The sequence below is a fragment of the Nannospalax galili genome, unplaced genomic scaffold (genome assembly GCF_000622305.1).
Source record: "Nannospalax galili isolate Female #2095 unplaced genomic scaffold, S.galili_v1.0 scaffold1361, whole genome shotgun sequence".
Lineage (NCBI taxonomy): Eukaryota > Metazoa > Chordata > Mammalia > Rodentia > Spalacidae > Nannospalax > Nannospalax galili.
In genome coordinates, this window is record NW_008345115.1 from 125,576 (window position 1) to 145,586 (window position 20,011).

The following is a 20,011-nucleotide window of genomic DNA, read 5'->3' on the forward strand; positions in this document are numbered from 1 at the left end:
TGTGACATTCTTTTGTTTACAATTAAAAATAACTAGACATAGTTCTTTCTCATGAAGCTAAGAAGTGAAAATAAGTATAGGATGAGCCAATTCAAAGCAGACTACAATAACTGCCCTAAGAGGAAATCTAATTCAAATAAAATCAAAGAAATGAAGAACAGAATCAGGACTAAAGTCAGTTCCCTACCTACTCAACTTTCTTTAAAAAGAGCTAAGTCAAGATGACATCATCATTTTTAAAAATGTAATTCTGCCACTGGGTAAAATGTCTACTCTATTTTGCCTTACGAGCTATAAGGAAATAAAGCAGTTATTATTTTACTTAAGATTAGAAATAATAAAAAGGAAAACTACTTTAACATATTTCCGAACGTCATGAATATAGCTCAAAATAAGGAATACATATACTCTAATCAGAATGACTTCAATACCCTAATTACTAAATGTTTACTAGGACGTGGAACAAGTGAAAAAGATGGGAGGAACCCCTCCATAGCTGATGGGAGGGTACTCATACAAACTAGAAAACCGTGTGGCAGTATTTACTAAAGCTAAACATGCACATGTGCTATGACCTAACACTTCCATTACTGTTGGCAAATGCATGCACATACTGACTAAAAGGCATGCAATAGCCTCAAAATGAAAACAGTCCAAAGGTAAACAAATGAGCATGTAACATTTCTGCAATGGGATACTGTACTAGAATTAGAATAAGCAAAAATCTATACTCAACACCACGGTGAATCTCACAAGTTAGAAGTTAAAATCCTAGCTTCTCCCTGGATGGGAAGGGTTACATGAAAACAACACAAAGAACTTTGTGAGGGACTGGACTATGTTCTGCTTTTTAATCAGAATGTAGGTCATATAGGTCTAATGGGTTTGTGAAAAATTCACTTTCTTTCATGTCAACTAAAAAGTCTATTTAAAAAAAATTATAAAAGGGAGAGAACCAGGGAAGGAGGGAGGGAGGAAAGGAAGGCATGAACAGGAGGATGAAGAGATTTCCTAGCCCTTAGATACATATGGAATGGGTAAGTCTGGCAAGCTTACACTAATGAAACTCAGATTATCTGAATAATATAATCAATGGAAGTATACTTCTCAATTATTAAAATCCTAAACAAAAAGGAGAATAGCCAGTGATCTAGAAAGCACTCTTAAAAACATGTAATTAGTTACTTTAATACTGCCATGAGGATAAAAATTTAAGTTTCTTAACAAGCACTAATTATAGAAGTATTAAAATAGGAAATAGTTGCTCAGTATACATGTATTCATTTAAGTGAAGCATTTATCAAATGAAGTCAACTATAAGCTCTGGCCTAGGAAAGATCAGACTTTTGTTTAGAAAGTGCCTCACAAGACCTAAACTAGAGACAAAAAGGGTCCTACCTGTACAGGAAGAGGAGGCAGAAAAGCACAGGATGCTATGGGAGCACATTGAGCACATTCACGTTTTCCATATCTGCTGAACTTTCTCAAACATCCCTTTCTAAAAAGAAATACTTCTAAACAGGAGCATGTGCAAACAAAACTACCCATTGCTAATTAAATAAACTAAGTCCCCCTCCCCACCCTTTGGGCTTTCAAAATATCAGTTTTAAAGTGTGGAAAGATAACATAGCTTTGATTTAGCACAAAGGCAAAGGTAACTTGCATTCATTTTATTTGTTTCAGATGGTCATGAACATAGCATGTTCATTATACATATTATGACAGAAGTAAGCCAGTTTCATACATAACAAAGCCACAAAAATCTACCTTCTTTGCCAGTAAACTGTAGAGACTTGGATCTGATGAGTGGGAATGATGTTCTTCTTTTCAAATTCATGTCATCATAGGAAGAAAAACACCTGACACATTAAGAAAGCATTGGGAACAATGAGTACATGACATCTAGCTTATTGTATAGCCTAGTTTAAATGGAGGGCACTCAAAACTGTGCATAACACATAGTACTAAGTCTAAATTTACACACCAATCAGCGATGTGAGTAAAACAAACTTTCTTGTCCAGAAGTCCTATATTAAAATGTTTATTCTCTTCCACCTCTACATTCCACGTGTATTTCTCAACCAAAATACTTTGAAGGTTTTATGTACTTATTGTTGGTTTCTAATAGTCAACAGGGCCATATCCAGGCATCAGCCCATTGTGGTTTTCTTCAAGAGGAAAATTACTGCAGTGTCCCATGTCTGCTCAATATTTCTCAAATAAATAAAAAACAGTGGTGGGGAGAAACCCCAAAATTGTTAAATATAGTAATGCTGGCCTTACCTTTTAGGGCTCGGATATTGATTACTTTTAGGAAGTTTAGGAATATAATCTTCATCAAACTGAGAAGTGTTCCGACAACGTTGCATGCAGAGCATCAGTCCCAAGACAACACACAAAACTAAAGAGATGACAAGGTAACTCTGTCGATCTGAAACCTGAGAAGACAAGACAGTAAGAATTATAGGTCATTTTAGACAAAATAGTGTGGAACTTAAAATTCAAACAACAAATCATTTAATAGTCTGTCATGTGCTTCAAAACCATTAAATACAGGATTATGTCTTTGAAAATGAACTATTAAGAGAATTATTCTTTTGCTGCTTTCTCCTCATCAAATTCTTTCTTGGAAAAAAATGCAAAGCTATGGAAAAGTTGTAAAAGCAGCATATTAAACTATACCTTTCACCTGTGCTCACCACTTAACTTTTTGTGACATTTAGTTTGTCTTTCCAGTTGCACTATTTTTAATACTCAGGGATTTAAAAATGTGTTCTCATGTAGTCCTTCCCAACATATAAAACTGACTCACTATTCACTCAGTTATTTAAACCCCAAACAAACCCGGACTCATTGTTAATTCCTTCTCCTCACATAACCAATATTTCATTGAGACTTCTTTTTCTACTTCTTAAATATATCCTTAATCCACTTAATTTCATACTATTTTTTCTACTTCTGAAATCCTAGTCCAAATCAACCTTACCCAAGTTACAGAAGATGCCTAATAGGCATCCGTTCCTGTTCTCAAACAGATAATTCTCAACAGGGTAACAAATGGGGGAATTTCTCAACATGTTAGACACTACTGAGATGATCCACATCATTTCTTAATACTTTCCAATGATTTTACAATGCCCAAAATAAAATTCAAACTAAATTGCTAACACAGTTCTACTATTTGATCAAGGCTGGCCTCTGCCCAACATCCTAAATCTATTTCTTTTTAAAAACATTTATTTTTATTTTATGTGTCTGAGTATATTGCCTGCTTGTATGTAGGTGCACCTGTGTTGTAAAATGTCCATGGAGGTCAGCAGGAGGCATTGAATCCCCGGGAGTCGTGGACAGTTGCTAGCTGCCATGTGGGTGCTGGGAATCAAACCGGGGTTCTCTGCAAGAGCAGTCAGTGCTCTTAACCTAATCATTCTCCTGTGTTGTAAAATGTCCATGGAGGTCAGCAGGAGGCATTGAATCCCCGGGAGTCGTGGACAGTTGCTAGCTGCCATGTGGGTGCTGGGAATCAAACCGGGGTTCTCTGCAAGAGCAGTCAGTGCTCTTAACCTAGTCATTCTCCAGTCCCCTAAATCCATGTTTTTTCTTTATTTTAATTAAATTTTTGTATATTTCATATAAAACATCTCAATCAATCTTAATCTTTATAACCCCTTCCCCACTGGCATGCTCCCATAGCCCCCCCACTGGAATCCATACATTCTGTCATTTGTCTTAAGGCATACCATGTCAAGTTACTGTTCCCAGACGTCCCTCAGTACAAGGTATAGTCAGCCTATCTAGATTCTCTCACTTTAGGAAGATCACCTCTTCCTCATCCAGTAGTAATCAGCTGCCAATATTTCTTCAGCTAAGATTGGGGTCAGCTCTCTATTTCACAGTAGCTAGGTTTTTGTCTGTTTGAGTTTGCATGGGTCCTGTGCATGCTGACACCATTGCTATAGGTTCATGAGTAGGGTCCCAGAAGCTTGTAGGACTCTATTTCCATATGGTCATGCACCTTCTCCCTGGCTCTTACAATCTTTCTGCCACCTCTTCCACAATGGTCCTTGAGCCCTGGGTGGGTATAGATTAATACAGGAGTCCTGTCCAAGGACCAGCATTCTTTAGACTCTTAGTCTCTATATCTTGGCCATTTGTGACCTTTTGTGTTCCTGTTCCTCTGTTGCACAAGGGAGTTTTGTTTAGTGAGTAATGAGATATTCATTGTTGTCCTCTTTACCCCTTGTTCTATGTTCTGTGAGCTTTAGGTACAGGGGTTGCATTGTTGATGTGCCACTTTTTAAACTCACTTCTCTCATTCGTTCAGCTCCAGCTATACCAACTTTCTTTCTGCCTTCAAACACATAACTATAATACTGTGATCTTGGATCTTTCAACCTAGTTCTGCTAGTAGCAGGTTTGTTCTCCTACCAGGCACTATATGGTTGCTAAGTACTTTCTAGTTCTAATATTTTTTCCTCAGATAAGACTTCCAAGTTGATCCAAGCTGAAACAGCATCCTTACTACTATTGCTTGACACACTTGCATCTTATTTTCTCCACTGTACTTACTAAAGAGAACAAATTATCATCTGTTTATACATTTAATAGATATATTCTAACCTTCCTGAGACTAAAACCCCGTGGGGCCAGGGATGTTGGATATAACAACCTAGAACTAGACAGTTCATGTCTCATATATGTACTGGTTGTTGAATTATATGCTTGTTATCCCCTGACACTTTTACTATGTTAAGCTCCTTTATAAGAATTCTAAATTGAAAAAGAAGTATTACTACTATCAATTTTTGCAAAAGGCTTGCAGAATTAACCTTATTTTGAGTAAGACCTAAATTATGAAAGCACATTTTACAAAAGGCTATCATAATGTATCTCTCAAACCCCAAAATACCACATTAGTGTTTTCAAAATGTTCTATTAAGTGACAGTTTTGTTTAGTTCAAGTTCTGAACTGCCATCATGTTCATGTCTATAAGCATCCCCATTCTGACAGCCTCCATAGTGTACTGGTATCTTACAGTACAGGCAGTTTAATAATTACCTCCTGTTTTAATTCTGCTACAGTTGCTGATAGGTTTGAAACAAGCTGTGTCATGTTGGTCAGTTGTGCCTGTAGCAACTGGATGGCTTCAGTTTGCCGCTGATCCTATGATAAAAGATTATTATTTTTCTTTGCACTTCAGCTATACATTAATGACATTATAAATTTAAGTGACATTGATTTGGAAAAACTAGGTCTTCCAAAAGTATATTAATTCAAAGACTTTAATGAATAAATATATACTTTGACTAGACTTAAAAAATATGTAAAACACTTCCAAGAGTCACAGAGATCTGTCTGCCTCTGCCTCCTGAGTGCTGGGATTAAAGGCATGTGCCACACCCGGCTACACATCAAAATCTTTTAAACATACAGAAAAATAGAAAACTATAAGTAGCTTCCCTATAGGTGCCACCTTGGCTTAAAAACAAGTTTATATATTATGCATTGTACTAGTTTATGTGTAACTTTATAGTTTATATGTAACTTTTCCATTTTCTTTTTCAGTTGTGTTTGTACATATAGATCAAAGATAAATACTATCTGATCATGTTTTAGTTTTAAAACTCCCTATTTATGGAATGATATTTTAAGTATTATTAATTTGCAGTGTATCATTTTAAGTCCAAATATACTGTTGTAATGTATTTAGGTAAATCTTGTTCAGTAATTTTAGAATGCCATTCACTACACCATAATTTCTTTAAGCTATGGTTAATGTCTTTTCTTTCAGAAACAATGAACCGATAAACAGAATGTACTTGTTCAATTCTGTTGAGTTAATGAGACTACAGAATGCCCACTAGAAGTAAAATGACCAGTCACCTTCAGGTTTCCCAGATGGTGCCAAAGCTGTTGTCCAAAGTAACTGTGCCATGGTCATGAAATGCCATTTTTCTTTTTCATGTGTATGCTTCTGTGCTGTACGTGCATATAATCATATGTGTAGATGCTTGTGTGTGTGTGCGCGCGCACATGCATGCGATGTGTGCATATGTGTATGCAGGCCCAAAGTTGATGTCAAGAATCTTCCTTGATCGGCCTTCCACCATGTTCTTTAAAGCAGGATCTCTCAGTCAAATTCAGAGTTCATTGAAATGGCTAGTCTCACCAGACAGCTTGTGCCAGGAATCCCCTGCCTCTACCGCCTAAGGCTGGGATTAAAGGCAAACAATGCCCACAGAACATTTACATGGGTTCTGGGGATCTGAACTCTGGTTGTCTTGCTTGTGTGGTAAGCATTTTAACTGCTGATCCATTTCCTCAGTCCATGAAACATTGTTTCTACAAGTTCTTGTCAGCATATGGAATTGACCAAACTTAAACGGACTACGTGTGAAATGATAGGTCATTCTTATTTTAGGTTTCATTTTTCTTATTAGAAATAAAGATGAACACCTTTAAATATGAAAAAATATACATTATATATATGTAATATATAAAAATATAAAACACACTTCCAAGAGTCTTAAAAACAAAGAAACTACCTCCACCATTAACAAAAAACAACCAAAAAAAATTCTGGTAGATCCTCCTCAAAAAGAAAACTTTTGCCACTCACTGCTACAATGTAGAATATTGCGGCAACAGAAGCTAATGAATTACTTTTCAAATTACTAGGGTTGCCATAGGTATCAATTAGACTGTCACCTATCACTTTGATAAAATGTGTTTTTAAAGCAAAGCAGTGGTAGAAGTCATGCTGAAATTTTTCTGAAGTTTCTATAAAGTAGACTTGATATTAAGGGAATTTTTTAAAAATCTTCCCTTTCACAGTAAAATACAATGGAACTCAGAATGTCACATAAATACAACTGATCATCTAATTTGGTGCTATATACTTCTACCAATGAAAAGAAGGTCATCAAAATTGCCCATCTTTGTATTTGTAGATAGTTGTGAATTTTACTAACTTAAAAAATTTCATTATATTTATTTTATATGTATGAGTGTAATGCCTGCATGTATGTAACTACATCCATGTTGTGCAATGCCCACAGAAGTCAGAGAACGGCGTTAGAGCCCTTGCAACTGGAATTATGGATGGTTGTTAGTCACCATGTGGGTGCTGGAAACTGAAACTGAGTCTTCTGCAACAACAGCCATGCTCTTAGTCAGCTCTCCAGACCCTTTTATAACCAACATGTCTTTATTAAATTATAATTTCATGCATATTTTAGAGAATTATACATCATACTTGTAATTATAAACCTGTATTAGGTAGATGGTACTGAAAACTTCAACCTATTAATAAATTTAGGAAGGAGGGAAGAAGGCAGGAAGAAGTCACAGAAATCTAAAACTCTTAACTTCAAACCTGATATAAAATATCTACATAACCATTTATTATTCTAGATCTAGGTGTTTCAAATTTAGATTCCAAAAGATTTTAAGTCTCAGCTGTGTATGCGAGGGAAGAGGGAAGCATGCAGCTACCAAAAGGGTTTGCTTCCTTTTGTCGTGATCTATTATGGTACTTTTTATTTTACTGCATCCTATATTTAAAATGCTAAGGGGATTCCATAAGTCACTTCTTTGAATCCTGATCCACATACGACACCACATACGATCAACTTGAGATAGTCAAAAGCACACAAAGACAAGCCTAAACTAGTCATACTCCTGATCAATATGGATGCTAATAAGACCACAAGGCCAGGAAAAGTGCTTATACAAGTGTTTGACAACATGGCAATACTACATAGAAAGCAAAGAAAAAATAAAGGAGAAAGCACTGGATTAAAGTTTGCATTAAAATTCTGCGATTGTGATAGCACACACATCGTACTTAAAGGTATAACACTGAAATGTTTCCCTTAAAATTAACAAGACAGATTGAGGAGTGATCATATTACCAGTCTTCTGGTTATCATATCTAGCTCTAGCCAGATAAGAAAAATAAAATAAAGTAAGATGTAAAGATTACAGAGAAGAAATAAAGTAGTTTTTATCTGTAGTCAATGTGCAGAAACCTCACAGTATTGTGTCAGTTCACCTAGTTGCAGAAAAGTTTACTGTATGCACAAAATGTAATGGTCAATGTTCAAGAATTTTTTTCAGAAGAAATGATACCAAAACATGACATCAGCTAACAGATAAAAATGTGAAAACACATTACTAACACTTTTACTACTTAGATCCCACTAATGTCAACAGATATTTATATAAAGAGTAAAAGATACATCAGTAGAGCCATGATGGAAAACAGCACCAAAATTACTCAAAAAAAAATTAGAGAGAGAGAGAGAGAGAGAGAGAGAGAGAGAGAGAATGAGAATGTCCATTGCTGGTATGTAGTGAAAAGAGATAAAATCATTATACTAAAAGATATTTTATTATTGTGTTTATTCCAGCATTATTCATAATAGTTAAACTATGTCATCAACTCAGATACCTTTCAGTGAATGAACGGATTTAATACACAGAGACACCATTTAGCCATTTAAAAAAAAAGAATGAAATCTTGATGCTTACAGCAACATGGATCAAACTGGAAATAAATTCGATACAGAAAGGCACATACTATAAATTCTCACTCATTTCTGGAAACTATTAAGTCAGTCTGTGCAATAATGGAATGGACAGAGCAGGAAAGCAAAGAGAGCAGATGAAAGACGTTTGATGAAGGGCACCAAAACAGCCTGGAAGAATTACTTCTAGTTTGGTGGAAAACTACTGGTTAAAACAATCTATGGTATATTTCAAAATGCTAAGACTGGCTGAAGTGAGAGAAATGTTTATTACCCTAAGTGATTATGACACATCATACACAAGAATTAATTACCACAACATACTCACATACAAATAAGTATGTGATAAAAAAGAAACCAACCTGCTCTTCCGCTATTCTTGAAGTATTCTGAAGTTTCACTATTGTTTTATTGAAAGCCTTCTGCATTTCTTCCATTTGTTTTCGGTACCTAAACAGTAAGAATTACTTTAAATTTACATTAATTTCTCCTTCATGTAGTACTGGAACCAATTCTGATTTTGAGATCTGACATAATCTTTAAACAACCTATTCAGGACTGTACAATACAGTAACACATACAAAAGGCAGAAGAGAGTCCCTAAAGAACAGGTCTCTTCTTCTCATTGTTATGTAAACTTTAATGATTTCTGTGATTCCTTTGTGGTAAGCTAAGGTATGAAAAAGTAAGGGCAGTTGCAAGTGTACATATATATAATTTACCCAAAAATTTTATGTGTATAAACTAGGAAGAAACTGCTTTTCTTATACCATACTGACATCTTATTACTAGCATTTCAACTTAAAGAGTGGGTAAGAGAATGTGAAATTTTAAGAACTCTGGACATTTGGTGCCCAGGTGATTACAAAATGTTGGGAGAAGAGGTTCTAGGACAGATATTTAACACTTGTGGAATAAAAAAATAGGGTATGTTTAAAAAATGTAAGACTGTGCCTAGAGTCAGTGACTCTGTAAGAATACTGTACTTAGGAAGGCAAGGACATAAATTATGACAATTAGAATTGAGATTCTATGGCCTATAAAAAGTGTGCTGATCACAAAATGTTGCCTAATCATCCACTCTAGTTCACACTTGTCTTTACATATCTAAGCTCTTAAGTGATACCTAGTCAAGATCCAGTACAAGTCTTAAGGTCTCTATATATACTATTCCCCAGGTTCCCTTGAGGAACCAGTAAAAATTGCTATTAAGCAACAGAGGGAGAAAGTGAGGCTGGGCATGCTAGCCAACAGTTATGGTCCCAGCTACTTAAAGAGGCTGAGGAAGGAGAATTACTTAAGCCCAAGGCTAGTCTGGGCAACAGTAAGAAAACAAAAATAAGGGGCTAGAGAGAGGGCTCAGAGGTTAAGAGCACTGGCTGCTCTTGCAGAGGACTGGGGTTAGGTTTCCAGCACCCACACTGCAGCTAATAATCATCTGTAACTCTAGTTCCACAGAATCCGATGCTCTTGTCTGACCTCTGTGGGTATTGTATGCATGTGGTGCACTTACAGACATTTGAGGTAGAACACTCATAAACAAAATTTTTTTTTTAAAAATTTAAGTCATAGAAAAAAGAAAAATTATAAAAATGAGTTACAGACAAATGTCAAACTTATTATTAGCCCAATCAGAAAGGCATGCCGCTGAGTAGTATTTCTAAAATCAAAAAAGAGAAAGACAATTCTATGAGACTTTGAACAGCATCCAAGTTGCTTTGTCTAGCTAAAATTATGCTTATTATACATTATAATTAATATCACAGATCATACTCAGCTACTAAACTTACATGAAATGGGTTGTGCTAATGTAAAAAAGCTTACCTTTGGCTAAGTTCCTCCAGATAGCGACCACTGAGAGACATGTTAACTTCCAAGGCTTTAATACGATTATTAAGTCTCATAAATACTGATTCCTTTTGATTTGACCCATGCACAAGATTTCCGTTAGCATATCCCAGATCTGTAGAATTTTGCAGTTCAGCATAGAAATCTGTAGCTGTCCTCTGTAACCCTCTTAAAAGGGCATCTTCTGGAGACTGTTCATCTTCCTTTACTTCAGGCAATGACAGATCCACAACCGGAACCAATATTTGCTTTGGTGTGTCAGCTATGTTCATTTTGGTTTCACCATCTTCAGCATCTGGCATAGTGGCTGTGTTTATAGGTGGTACCATTGTTTCAGATAGCTTTGTGACAATTTCTGTGGAGGACATGTCTTCTTTTATAGTATTGTCTATTATCTCATTAACTTTACTCGTTTCATAAATAATAGAGGGCTTCTCTACAGAAGTAAAGCTCTCAGGCTTTTTTTCTGTTTCATCATCAACCTCAACAGAACTCTTTTGGAGAATCACTTGAGATGGTGTATGTCCTCCCTCATATTTAACAGATTCAGACCCTTCTACTTTAGACAACGAACTGATTTCTGGAGTAATATCTAAGTGAAGAGACTGAGAAAGAGTATGAGGATGGCTTGGTTCAAGTTCAATCACATCCACAGTGTCATTCATCAAATCACCTTGGTGCATACTATTTAAGTCATCAAGAACAACAGTTTCAGCTTCTCTTTCCAAATTCTTGCTGTCCACATCTTCACCGGGAGGTGGCAATACTGAAACATCAATGGACTCTATAGGCAGCATTAAGGACGGTTGAGCTGACACAAGATAATCTTTTCCTTTACTCATAGCAGCTCTGCTGCGCTGTCGATAAAGAGCAATTTTCATTGAACACCATCTGTATATGTACTCCGAAAAACTAGAAATACAACAAATTGCAGTCAGTTCACTACAAAGTATTTGTGTCTCGGACTCAAACCAGGTTAATGATTCATCCTCTTGTTCACCACTGCCCAAAAGGGTCACTGTGGATGGACTTGCCTCCTCTTCTTCCTCCTGAACCAGTTGTACAATTGGACTTTCTTTTGGAACATCTGATATTGATGGTTCTGTATCATGTACATGAACTTCGGTGATTACATACCTAGAAATATATATATCTTAAAATTACAAATCATTTCAACTAGAAATCTAAAGTTAAAACATGTTTTAAGAAAATAAATGTATTGGGCATAACATAAAGGAAGACTGGGGTAACAGAAGGAATATAAATACAAAAAGGAACTCAAATATCATGCTGAATTAATTTTCCCCCCATAAAATATTTTTCTATTATAAAAAAAAAGACTCATCAGGCATGGTGGCACATGCCTTTAATCCCAGCACTTGGGAGGCAGAGGCAGGCGGATCTCTGTGAGTTCAAGGCCAGCCTGGTCTACATAGTGAGTTCCAGGACAGCTGGGGCTACAGGGAGATCCTGTCTCAAAAAGACCAAAAAAAAAAAAAAAAAAAAAAAAACAAGACTCAGAAAATGACAACACGAAGTCTATCTAACCAAGTGGCCATCCAGATAACTCAATCCACCATACTTATCACATCAAGCTTCCTTTCTTTTAATGTTTGTTTGACTCCTTGTGATTACTTGTATTCTTTCAATGTAATGTACCTTCCTTCCCAGAAACATTTAATAACTCCTTATAAGCTTTACCACTCTTTACAGATTAGACATTATGCCACTCAAGGGCTAGACCAAGAATTTAGGATTCTTAATATCATCAAAAATCAGCTACATTTCTTAATGTTTCTATAGGTCATTTGAGGAATTCCAACACATAAGAGATTATTTGCATTAGGGAAATATAATCTTACTATCATCTGGGTTAATTTTCTTATTAGAAGAAAAATATTTGACTACTGTAATAAAAAGTCCTGGCTTATAAACCAAGAGCATCATCAATTCTATCTTGTCACTGGTCTAGAGCATGGTTGTGGGTTGGACTCAGATGGGGGTGGAAACAGGATTATAAATTACAATGCCTATGGTTCCTTCCAAGATAAAGATAATTTCTGGATACAATCTTATAGCACAGATGAAAAATAAGAATACTTAGGTAATATGAATATACCAAAAAGCAATTATTGCAATTCATACTAAGAAATGTTACTAAATGGATGCTATTGTCACAGTGGTAAAGCAGAGAAGGAAAAGATGGTATCTAAGAGGGAGATTTTTGTCCTGTTGACAGCAAAATATTAAAGATCTCAAGATAAGATAATTAGGTTAGGCTTCTCTAAATAGAAAATTATCTATAGCCATAGCATTTAATTACATTTCTTACATATTCAAGTAGCTTTTATCTTATTATTTACAAAATAAACTGTGACAATAAAAGGAGCACTGTCTGAAGGGGAAAGAGAAAATTAAACTAAATCTGGTAAATACTAAGTCATATTACCATTATAATACACTCTAATCAGTTATACTTTAAAAAATAAAATTACTTAAACTCAGGAACAGAAAACAAGTCAGCTTTCTATAATAACTTTTAGTAGTTACATAACATATGGATTCCTTCATTTTTGTTTATTCATTGTTACATATTAAATATGTATTATTATTCATTATTTTCAAAGGATTGCTACATAACCATTTAAAAATTTCAAAATAAACAAATGAAGAAATCTTAAGTAAAAATTATACAAGAATGTTTATTAAAATCCAATGTGATGACATATACCTGTAAATTTAGTACTTGGGAGGCAGAGGCAGGAGGATCACAAGCTTGATCTTGTCTCAACACCACCCATTTCCTCCCAATAAAAAATGATATTAAAAAGCTAACATGAAGATGTAAAAACTGCTACATGAGGCAGCTGTTATTCTATCTTTCAAAAAAATTTATATGTATGCATGTATGTATATATATGCATAATGTATAGAACTAAAGTTGGCCTTAGTTTGTAAAAAGCAAAAAAAAAAAAAAAATGGGGGGAGGCACCACATATTAATTGAAGAAGCCTAGTTGCTTCGTTATAAAATCAAGAATAGCAATTACAACTCCATATAGTTCCCTTAGAAACACTAAGAATATTTTGATATTTCTTAAGTCCTTTTTTTTTTTTTGGTCTTTTTGAGACAGGGTCTCCCTGTAGCCCCAGCTGTCCTGGAACTATGTAGACGAGGCTGGCCTTGAACTCACAGAGATCCACCTGCCTCTGCCTCCCGAGTGCTGGCATTAAAGGCGTGTGGCACCACGCCCGTCCTCTTAGGTCCTTTTGAGAATCAGTAACATATAGTCTATATTTTCAGAAATATCTTCCATCACTTTCAGGATTAATACAGAAGAATATAAGTATCTCACTGTGCTCTTCAAAGCACATAAACCTGATTTTTGAAATAGTATGGTACTTAGGAATTACAGTTCAAAGCATACCCACTCTAATTCTCATTTCCTACCATCTTGAAATAGTTCAAATTCAAATATTCTAAGTAGAGTTTCCCAGAGAAAAAAAAGGTTTTAAGATTTTACACAATGACCATAACCTTTAACCAAATCTTTATGAGCTTACTGTCTAGAATAGACAAGAAGCACCAAAAATCTAAATGTCTCTGGTTGGAATTACCACCAAAAACACTGTTATCTATATATGCATTGCTGCTCAAAGTATCCTACTACAAAAACCCATTAAAAATCAGTTTAAGAAAGGGAATATCTTAAGTTTGCTGTTTGACAAACACATTCAAGAACCACTGCTCTAAGTATTCTGGATAGCCTTTGAGGCTTTCTAGAGAAACGACACACATAATTTAAACTTGAACTTAATAAAAACAGGCCTTCAAAATTTGCCCAAGCCTATACCTGAGTAAGGAAATATTTTTTTCTTAAGACTCAGTGTTGTGAATAATGAAAGTAATACATAATACCAAAACAACAAATGTTCAGTATGGAATGATGCACATTTTTAAAATACACTACGTGGGATGTTCTGCATGATATACACACACAAAAAAAATCAACAACTTAAAAACAATGAGGAGGATGCATAAAAATGTACTTCATGTTAATTAGTAGAGATGATAAACATTACCAGTGAAATCTACCTGATGACTTTATATCCATACTCAGGTACTAAGGATCAGAAAGCAACCAACTATGACTAGTAATAATCAGATACAGAGATTAAAAACACATGTGCAAACATCTAAGTGTTAGTAGCATTAAAAATGCAGGAAATAACATACTTTAAAATGAAATGGAGATCTTTTTTAAAGGGTAAAAACTCATTCAATTTTATGTTTTACAGAGTTTATATTAAGTTCAATATTGTATAACTGTATTAATTCAACTGTGAACCTAAAAATTTACAGCCACTTTTAAAAGAGATGTATTCTTGCTCTGGAATGTGTTACTGAATGTGTTAAAGCTGTAATGAAATGCTTCTTCAAATCATGTGGTTATTAAAAAAAATTAACACTACAAACACTAGTAAGAAGCTACTGAAAAGTGTAAGTGGCTGCAAAATGTCATTACTATTTAGACTCTAATCATGACACGTTCTGTTGTTTCCTATACTAACAGACTTAGCTCTCCATTTGAATAGAAATCTATTTCATATCACGGTATCACTTACTCAGGTGCTGGAACAGGAGCTGAACCAGGAACTGACTCAGGCATGCTAGGTGCAGTTGTGGCAGTGGCATTCTCGGATATACTTCTATTTCCTAGTGTAAGAAAGATGCCTGTGTTGAGTGCAATTTTTAAAAGCTGTACCATGAAATACTGTACTATAACAAATGAACTTTGGCTCCTCAAGAGAGAAGAAAAGGGTCAAATAGGTTTGCCATTGCAGGTTTCTTTAAAATCTAAGTTCTCTTAGACATGATCATACAAGATCACAACTATACAAAATATGTATTATTTCTAATTGTGAATTTTGTATACTCATAGATGATTAATATACTTAAGAATTTTGCATAATCTTCCATGATTAATATGCCTTCTATGCCAGAAAGTTAGGAAATAATGAGGAAATAAGTGAGTTATTTTTAAGTTTATACTTGGAGCTTAGTGGTTTTTAAAAATAAAAATGGTACAATTGTTTCTCTTTGTTAATACTATTTGCCATTCTCTAAAGAAAAATCTTTTTTTAATATTGAGTGGCTATGTAAGGAAGACAAATATAAAGTACTACTAGGACTTAAAAGTCTCAGTAAACAGATGAGAGAATAATTACTATTATAGCTGGAAAGAATAAAAAAATTAATGCAGTCAGGCACAGTGGGGAACACTTGCTATAAGCCAGTTAGTAGGAAGACTAAGGCAGGCGGATCCCAAATTCAAGGCCAATCTGGCAACTTAATCAGACCCTGACTTAAAATAAAATTTGTAAAAAGGGCTGGGTGTAAAGCTCAGTAAAAGAGTACTTGTGTAGCAGATGTGATGTCCTGGGTTTAATAAACACTACGGGTGTGTGGGGGGGAATCAAACTTTATGAAGATGAGGTCCTTCCATAAAATAAGATCTTGTGAAATTCAAATAAACAATGACTAACATAAGCTTGTTGAGTTTTTTAAAATTATTTCTTTATTTTGAAAGGAAAACTCAAATGTTCTTAGCTTATTCCTTACTTTTCATAACTTAAAGGATCCATGGAGTACCAGCTATTTTAAAGACCCATAAAATGGTTAGGTACCTTCTGTCAAGTCTTCAGTTTTTGCTCCCAGAATATTAGCAGCAATATTCACCATATTTAGAATGGCATCTAAAACAAAATTAAATCAGAAAATAAATCTAAATAGTCTCACTTAAATATTAGATAGTCATAACCCACCTATATTGGTCTTCTTTCAGTTTTTTTCTTTTGACTAGCTCCCTTTTTATTTACCTCTCTATTGAAATCCAGGAGAGGACACAAATTGTAGGCAAAGAATAAAGTGTAAGTTCAAATTTTTATAATCAGAAGGAATTTTAAATTTAAGAATATTTTTATTGTAAAAATGCTCACACCTTTTACTAAATATTGTAGCACATTACAAAATTCAAACAAAATTCAACATATAGCCTGCATTGGGATGTAGAAGAAATGATATTCAAAATTTATATTTCAAATTTTATCTTTCTTTAAAAATGTTTTATGGTTTTAAAAAACCCTACCTTATATAAACAAAGCAATTTTCTAAGTGATTCATTATCATATGTAAAACTAAAAAGCAGAAAAATACTCTTATTTTCAACTATTAGCATATAATAATCTATTGGTCACATAAATTCCAACTGATAATTCACAGCACACAAATTCTTCATATAGATAAGGCAAATTAAAGTCAAAGTCATAAAACTTACTGTTATAGGTAAAACAATTTGAAAACTTGGCAATTCTGACTTGTGTTTTACTCTAGGAGGGATATTTGCCTGATGAACAAAGTTGCAACAAACCTCCATATGTATATTAACACATGAGAACTACAAAATGGCAGAATTCCATTATGTAGCTGGTGTTGGGAACAGAGAATCTTCTAAAATGTGACATACTCTCAGAAGAAATTAATTGTTTCCCTAATCTATTCTTTGAACTTTCATCGTAAGTCAATTCTTCAGTATTATTCACGCCTACAAAATCATTAAGAGCAGGCAGAAACTATATTGTAAACCTCCCAAGATATCTGTCTTAATCTTCTCTTAAAGTGATGTATAGGGTTTTTATTACTTTCAATGAAAACCACAGGTATGAAAAGAAACAATATAAAGGAAGAAACTCTAGCACATCAAGGAGGTTGGGAACCATCTCAGCACCATCACACAGACCCAGGTCTACAAATGCACATATAGGATGGGAAAAAAAGATTTCTAACTGTTTTAAAGGTGATAGCACATAGAATAATTTACATCTTCACATGAATCTGAAACAAAGTAATGGTACTTTGCATCCAGTTATCAGAATAACACAAAAGCTAGATATTTGCCATTTTTAAATGTCTTGCCCTTAGATCTGGCACACTGGTAAGCAGACAGTTCTTATTTGGGAAAATGAGATGCTTCAGCATGAGATAGGGAAGCACCCAATGTCCTCACAAACCTAAAATCAAGAATGGAAGCTACGATTCCTTTATAAACGTAATTTTAATGTCAATTAATACATCCAATCAGATACGGACCTCTACTTATACTGCCACTTGAAGCTCAGTTAAAGCCAACTGTGCCATAAAAATCAAATTTTGGCATCAAGATTATATTCTCTCTTGTGTTTCAAAGTAAACCTTACTGATGATTTCAAATTTGGAGGCAGCATTAAAGAATTCAATGAACAAACACCTGCGTTAATCTGTATACTTCTGAACTTAAATTTTACTGCATATATTATTCACCATTTTAAAATACTGTATCATTATTTCAGAGGATCACTTGGTAACAAAAGCAAAATTTGGAATACTTTCACTTTCTCAATTCATCTAACTAAAAGAAATAATTTCTGTATGTTTACAGAACAAAGCAACAATGTGAGCATTCTATTCTGACCATTCTAAACTTATAACCAAATATGGGGCAGCTTATCATCATAACCAGATCACTAAAAAGCCTTCGAATAGGTTAAAGTAATAACTCCAAACATAATCCCAGACTGGATTAACTATCCCTTATTTCTCTTGGAATAGTCCATTCCTCTGAATTCCATGAGTTATTCAATCCCACATCATTCCTTTAGAAATTACTCCTAGGGACCAAACACCTTTACATTACTATTGAGTCTCCAACCCACCAATGGCTCTTCTGTTACAGAAAACAAATTGCCTAGGATGCTGGGGCTTAAGAGCTTTTAATCTATGTTTTAACACACCAAGATAAACCACCCAAACGCTGCCTCCTTCTACGTGTATTCAGATCCCTCTGGATAATCATTTCTACTTTCTCTTTTCAGGACCATACACATATTTTTTTTCTATGTTGATTTAAAACAAAAACTACATTTCTGTCTTAAACATGTATACGTAGAGATTTATCTTTAGCAGAGATGGAGCTTTCAACAACATGTAGACCATGTATCTAACAGAAAACATAGCCTTATGAGAATATCAAAGTAGATAGCCATCTGGAAAATTTACATGACAAAGCACAAGAGAAGCAGAGCAATAGAGGATTCTTATGAATATCAACATTAAACGTAGTTCAAGACTGTAAGCAATAGAGTCAAGCAGAACTGTCAGAACTGGCATGCACACCAGCTACACAGGCTGCTCTAAGATCGTATTCTAGCCCTAACAGTTAAATTACAGAAAACCAAGAATGTCTAGTTATAGACAGGTATGGCATCTTGACAACCAAGTCTCACCAAAAGCAATGAACTCTGGTGATACATATTTCCTATATATACTAACTATAGGCTAGATATTCCTAATCCAGAACTAAAAGCATGAAGTCCAAAGCAATTTTTAGGCTCTAACATAATTCCACAAGTCAAAAGTTCCAAGTATAATCTCATGTAAAAATTTTGGTACACTACAAATACTGCATAAAATTACCTTCAAGTCCTTTGTATAAGGTATGAAACAAGAATTTCATGTTTAAATTTGGGTCCCATTCTCAAGCTCTCACATTATACATGTTCAAATATTGAGAAATCCAAACTGTAAAATACCTCTGGTTCCAAATATGTCAAATAAGTGATAGTAAAATATATTCAACAGTAAAAAGAAAAAACACACTTCTACTACGATTAAAGCTACAGAATTTTATTTGTAGAAACCATGCTATACACACACAAAAAGGGGAAAAGTCTGTGTGCAGTGGCACACGCCTCTAATATCAACTCAGGAAGCAGAGCAAGAAGATCCCAAGTTTGAGGGCAGTCTGAGCTATTACATAGCCAGACTCCATCTCAAAAAACTAAGGAATTGGGACTATAGCTTAGTGCAGTGATAGAGTGCTGTCTAGAATGTGCAAAGTCCTAGTTTGACCTACAGTACCCAAAACTTGCGTTTCAATTAATCATTTCCAAACTACTTTAGAAATACAGAATTTGGGCTTTCTACTGCCAGACATGAGCTCTTTGGCCTAATCCATGCTCATTCACTACTTAAAGTACGAGTCATTCTGCTTTAGAGGCTGCAGCTAAGTCATGTTCAGAAACAGCCCTGAACTCTTCAGAGGAGACTACAAGAACACACAGAGGAGGGAACAGCAGTGTTAGGTCAGATCAGTAAGTGTCTTGGCAGCAAAATCTTAATACTCAGTTCTCACCAGCTCTCTTGTTCTGAAACATTTAAGTGGTGTAGATCATTTTTTAAAATATTTTTCATACTTCAATGCAACTACCATCTCCCTGGTCCTGCCATTTCACTATGCATCATTCAGAGCACTCCAAGGTAAACGGACGGCCCTTCCAGATCCACAAAAGAAATAAACTATTACTTGGAAACACACTTCTCATGGAGAAAGACAAAAAAAAAGTAGGACCAAAATGATATTTTATATATAATTAAAATATATGGCTAGTAATAATCAGATACATACAGATTAGAGATGCATGCACCAACATCTCAGTGTTATTAACAAAAACAATGAGCCTTTCTGTAAGGAACAATATATTCTAAAATGAAATGGAGATCTTTTTTAAAGGTTAAAAAACTCTTCAATTTTACATCT

General features: G+C 34.7%; 1 protein-coding gene across 3 annotated transcripts in view; it reads right to left on the reverse strand.

The window, feature by feature from the left end:
* Positions 1–20,011, reverse strand: part of Suco (SUN domain containing ossification factor) — a 56,880-nt gene that overhangs the window by 12,073 nt on the left and 24,796 nt on the right. For all 3 annotated transcript variants that reach the window (XM_017800192.2, XM_008841375.3, XM_029567490.1), the window contains 7 exons: positions 16,065–16,133; positions 15,003–15,093; positions 10,354–11,514; positions 8,892–8,979; positions 5,060–5,164; positions 2,284–2,438; positions 1,768–1,859 (listed from right to left, as the gene is read on the reverse strand). In XM_017800192.2, coding sequence (XP_017655681.1) covers positions 1,768–1,859; positions 2,284–2,438; positions 5,060–5,164; positions 8,892–8,979; positions 10,354–11,514; positions 15,003–15,093; positions 16,065–16,133 — 1,761 coding nt within the window. The remainder of the gene's footprint in view (positions 1–1,767; positions 1,860–2,283; positions 2,439–5,059; positions 5,165–8,891; positions 8,980–10,353; positions 11,515–15,002; positions 15,094–16,064; positions 16,134–20,011) is intronic.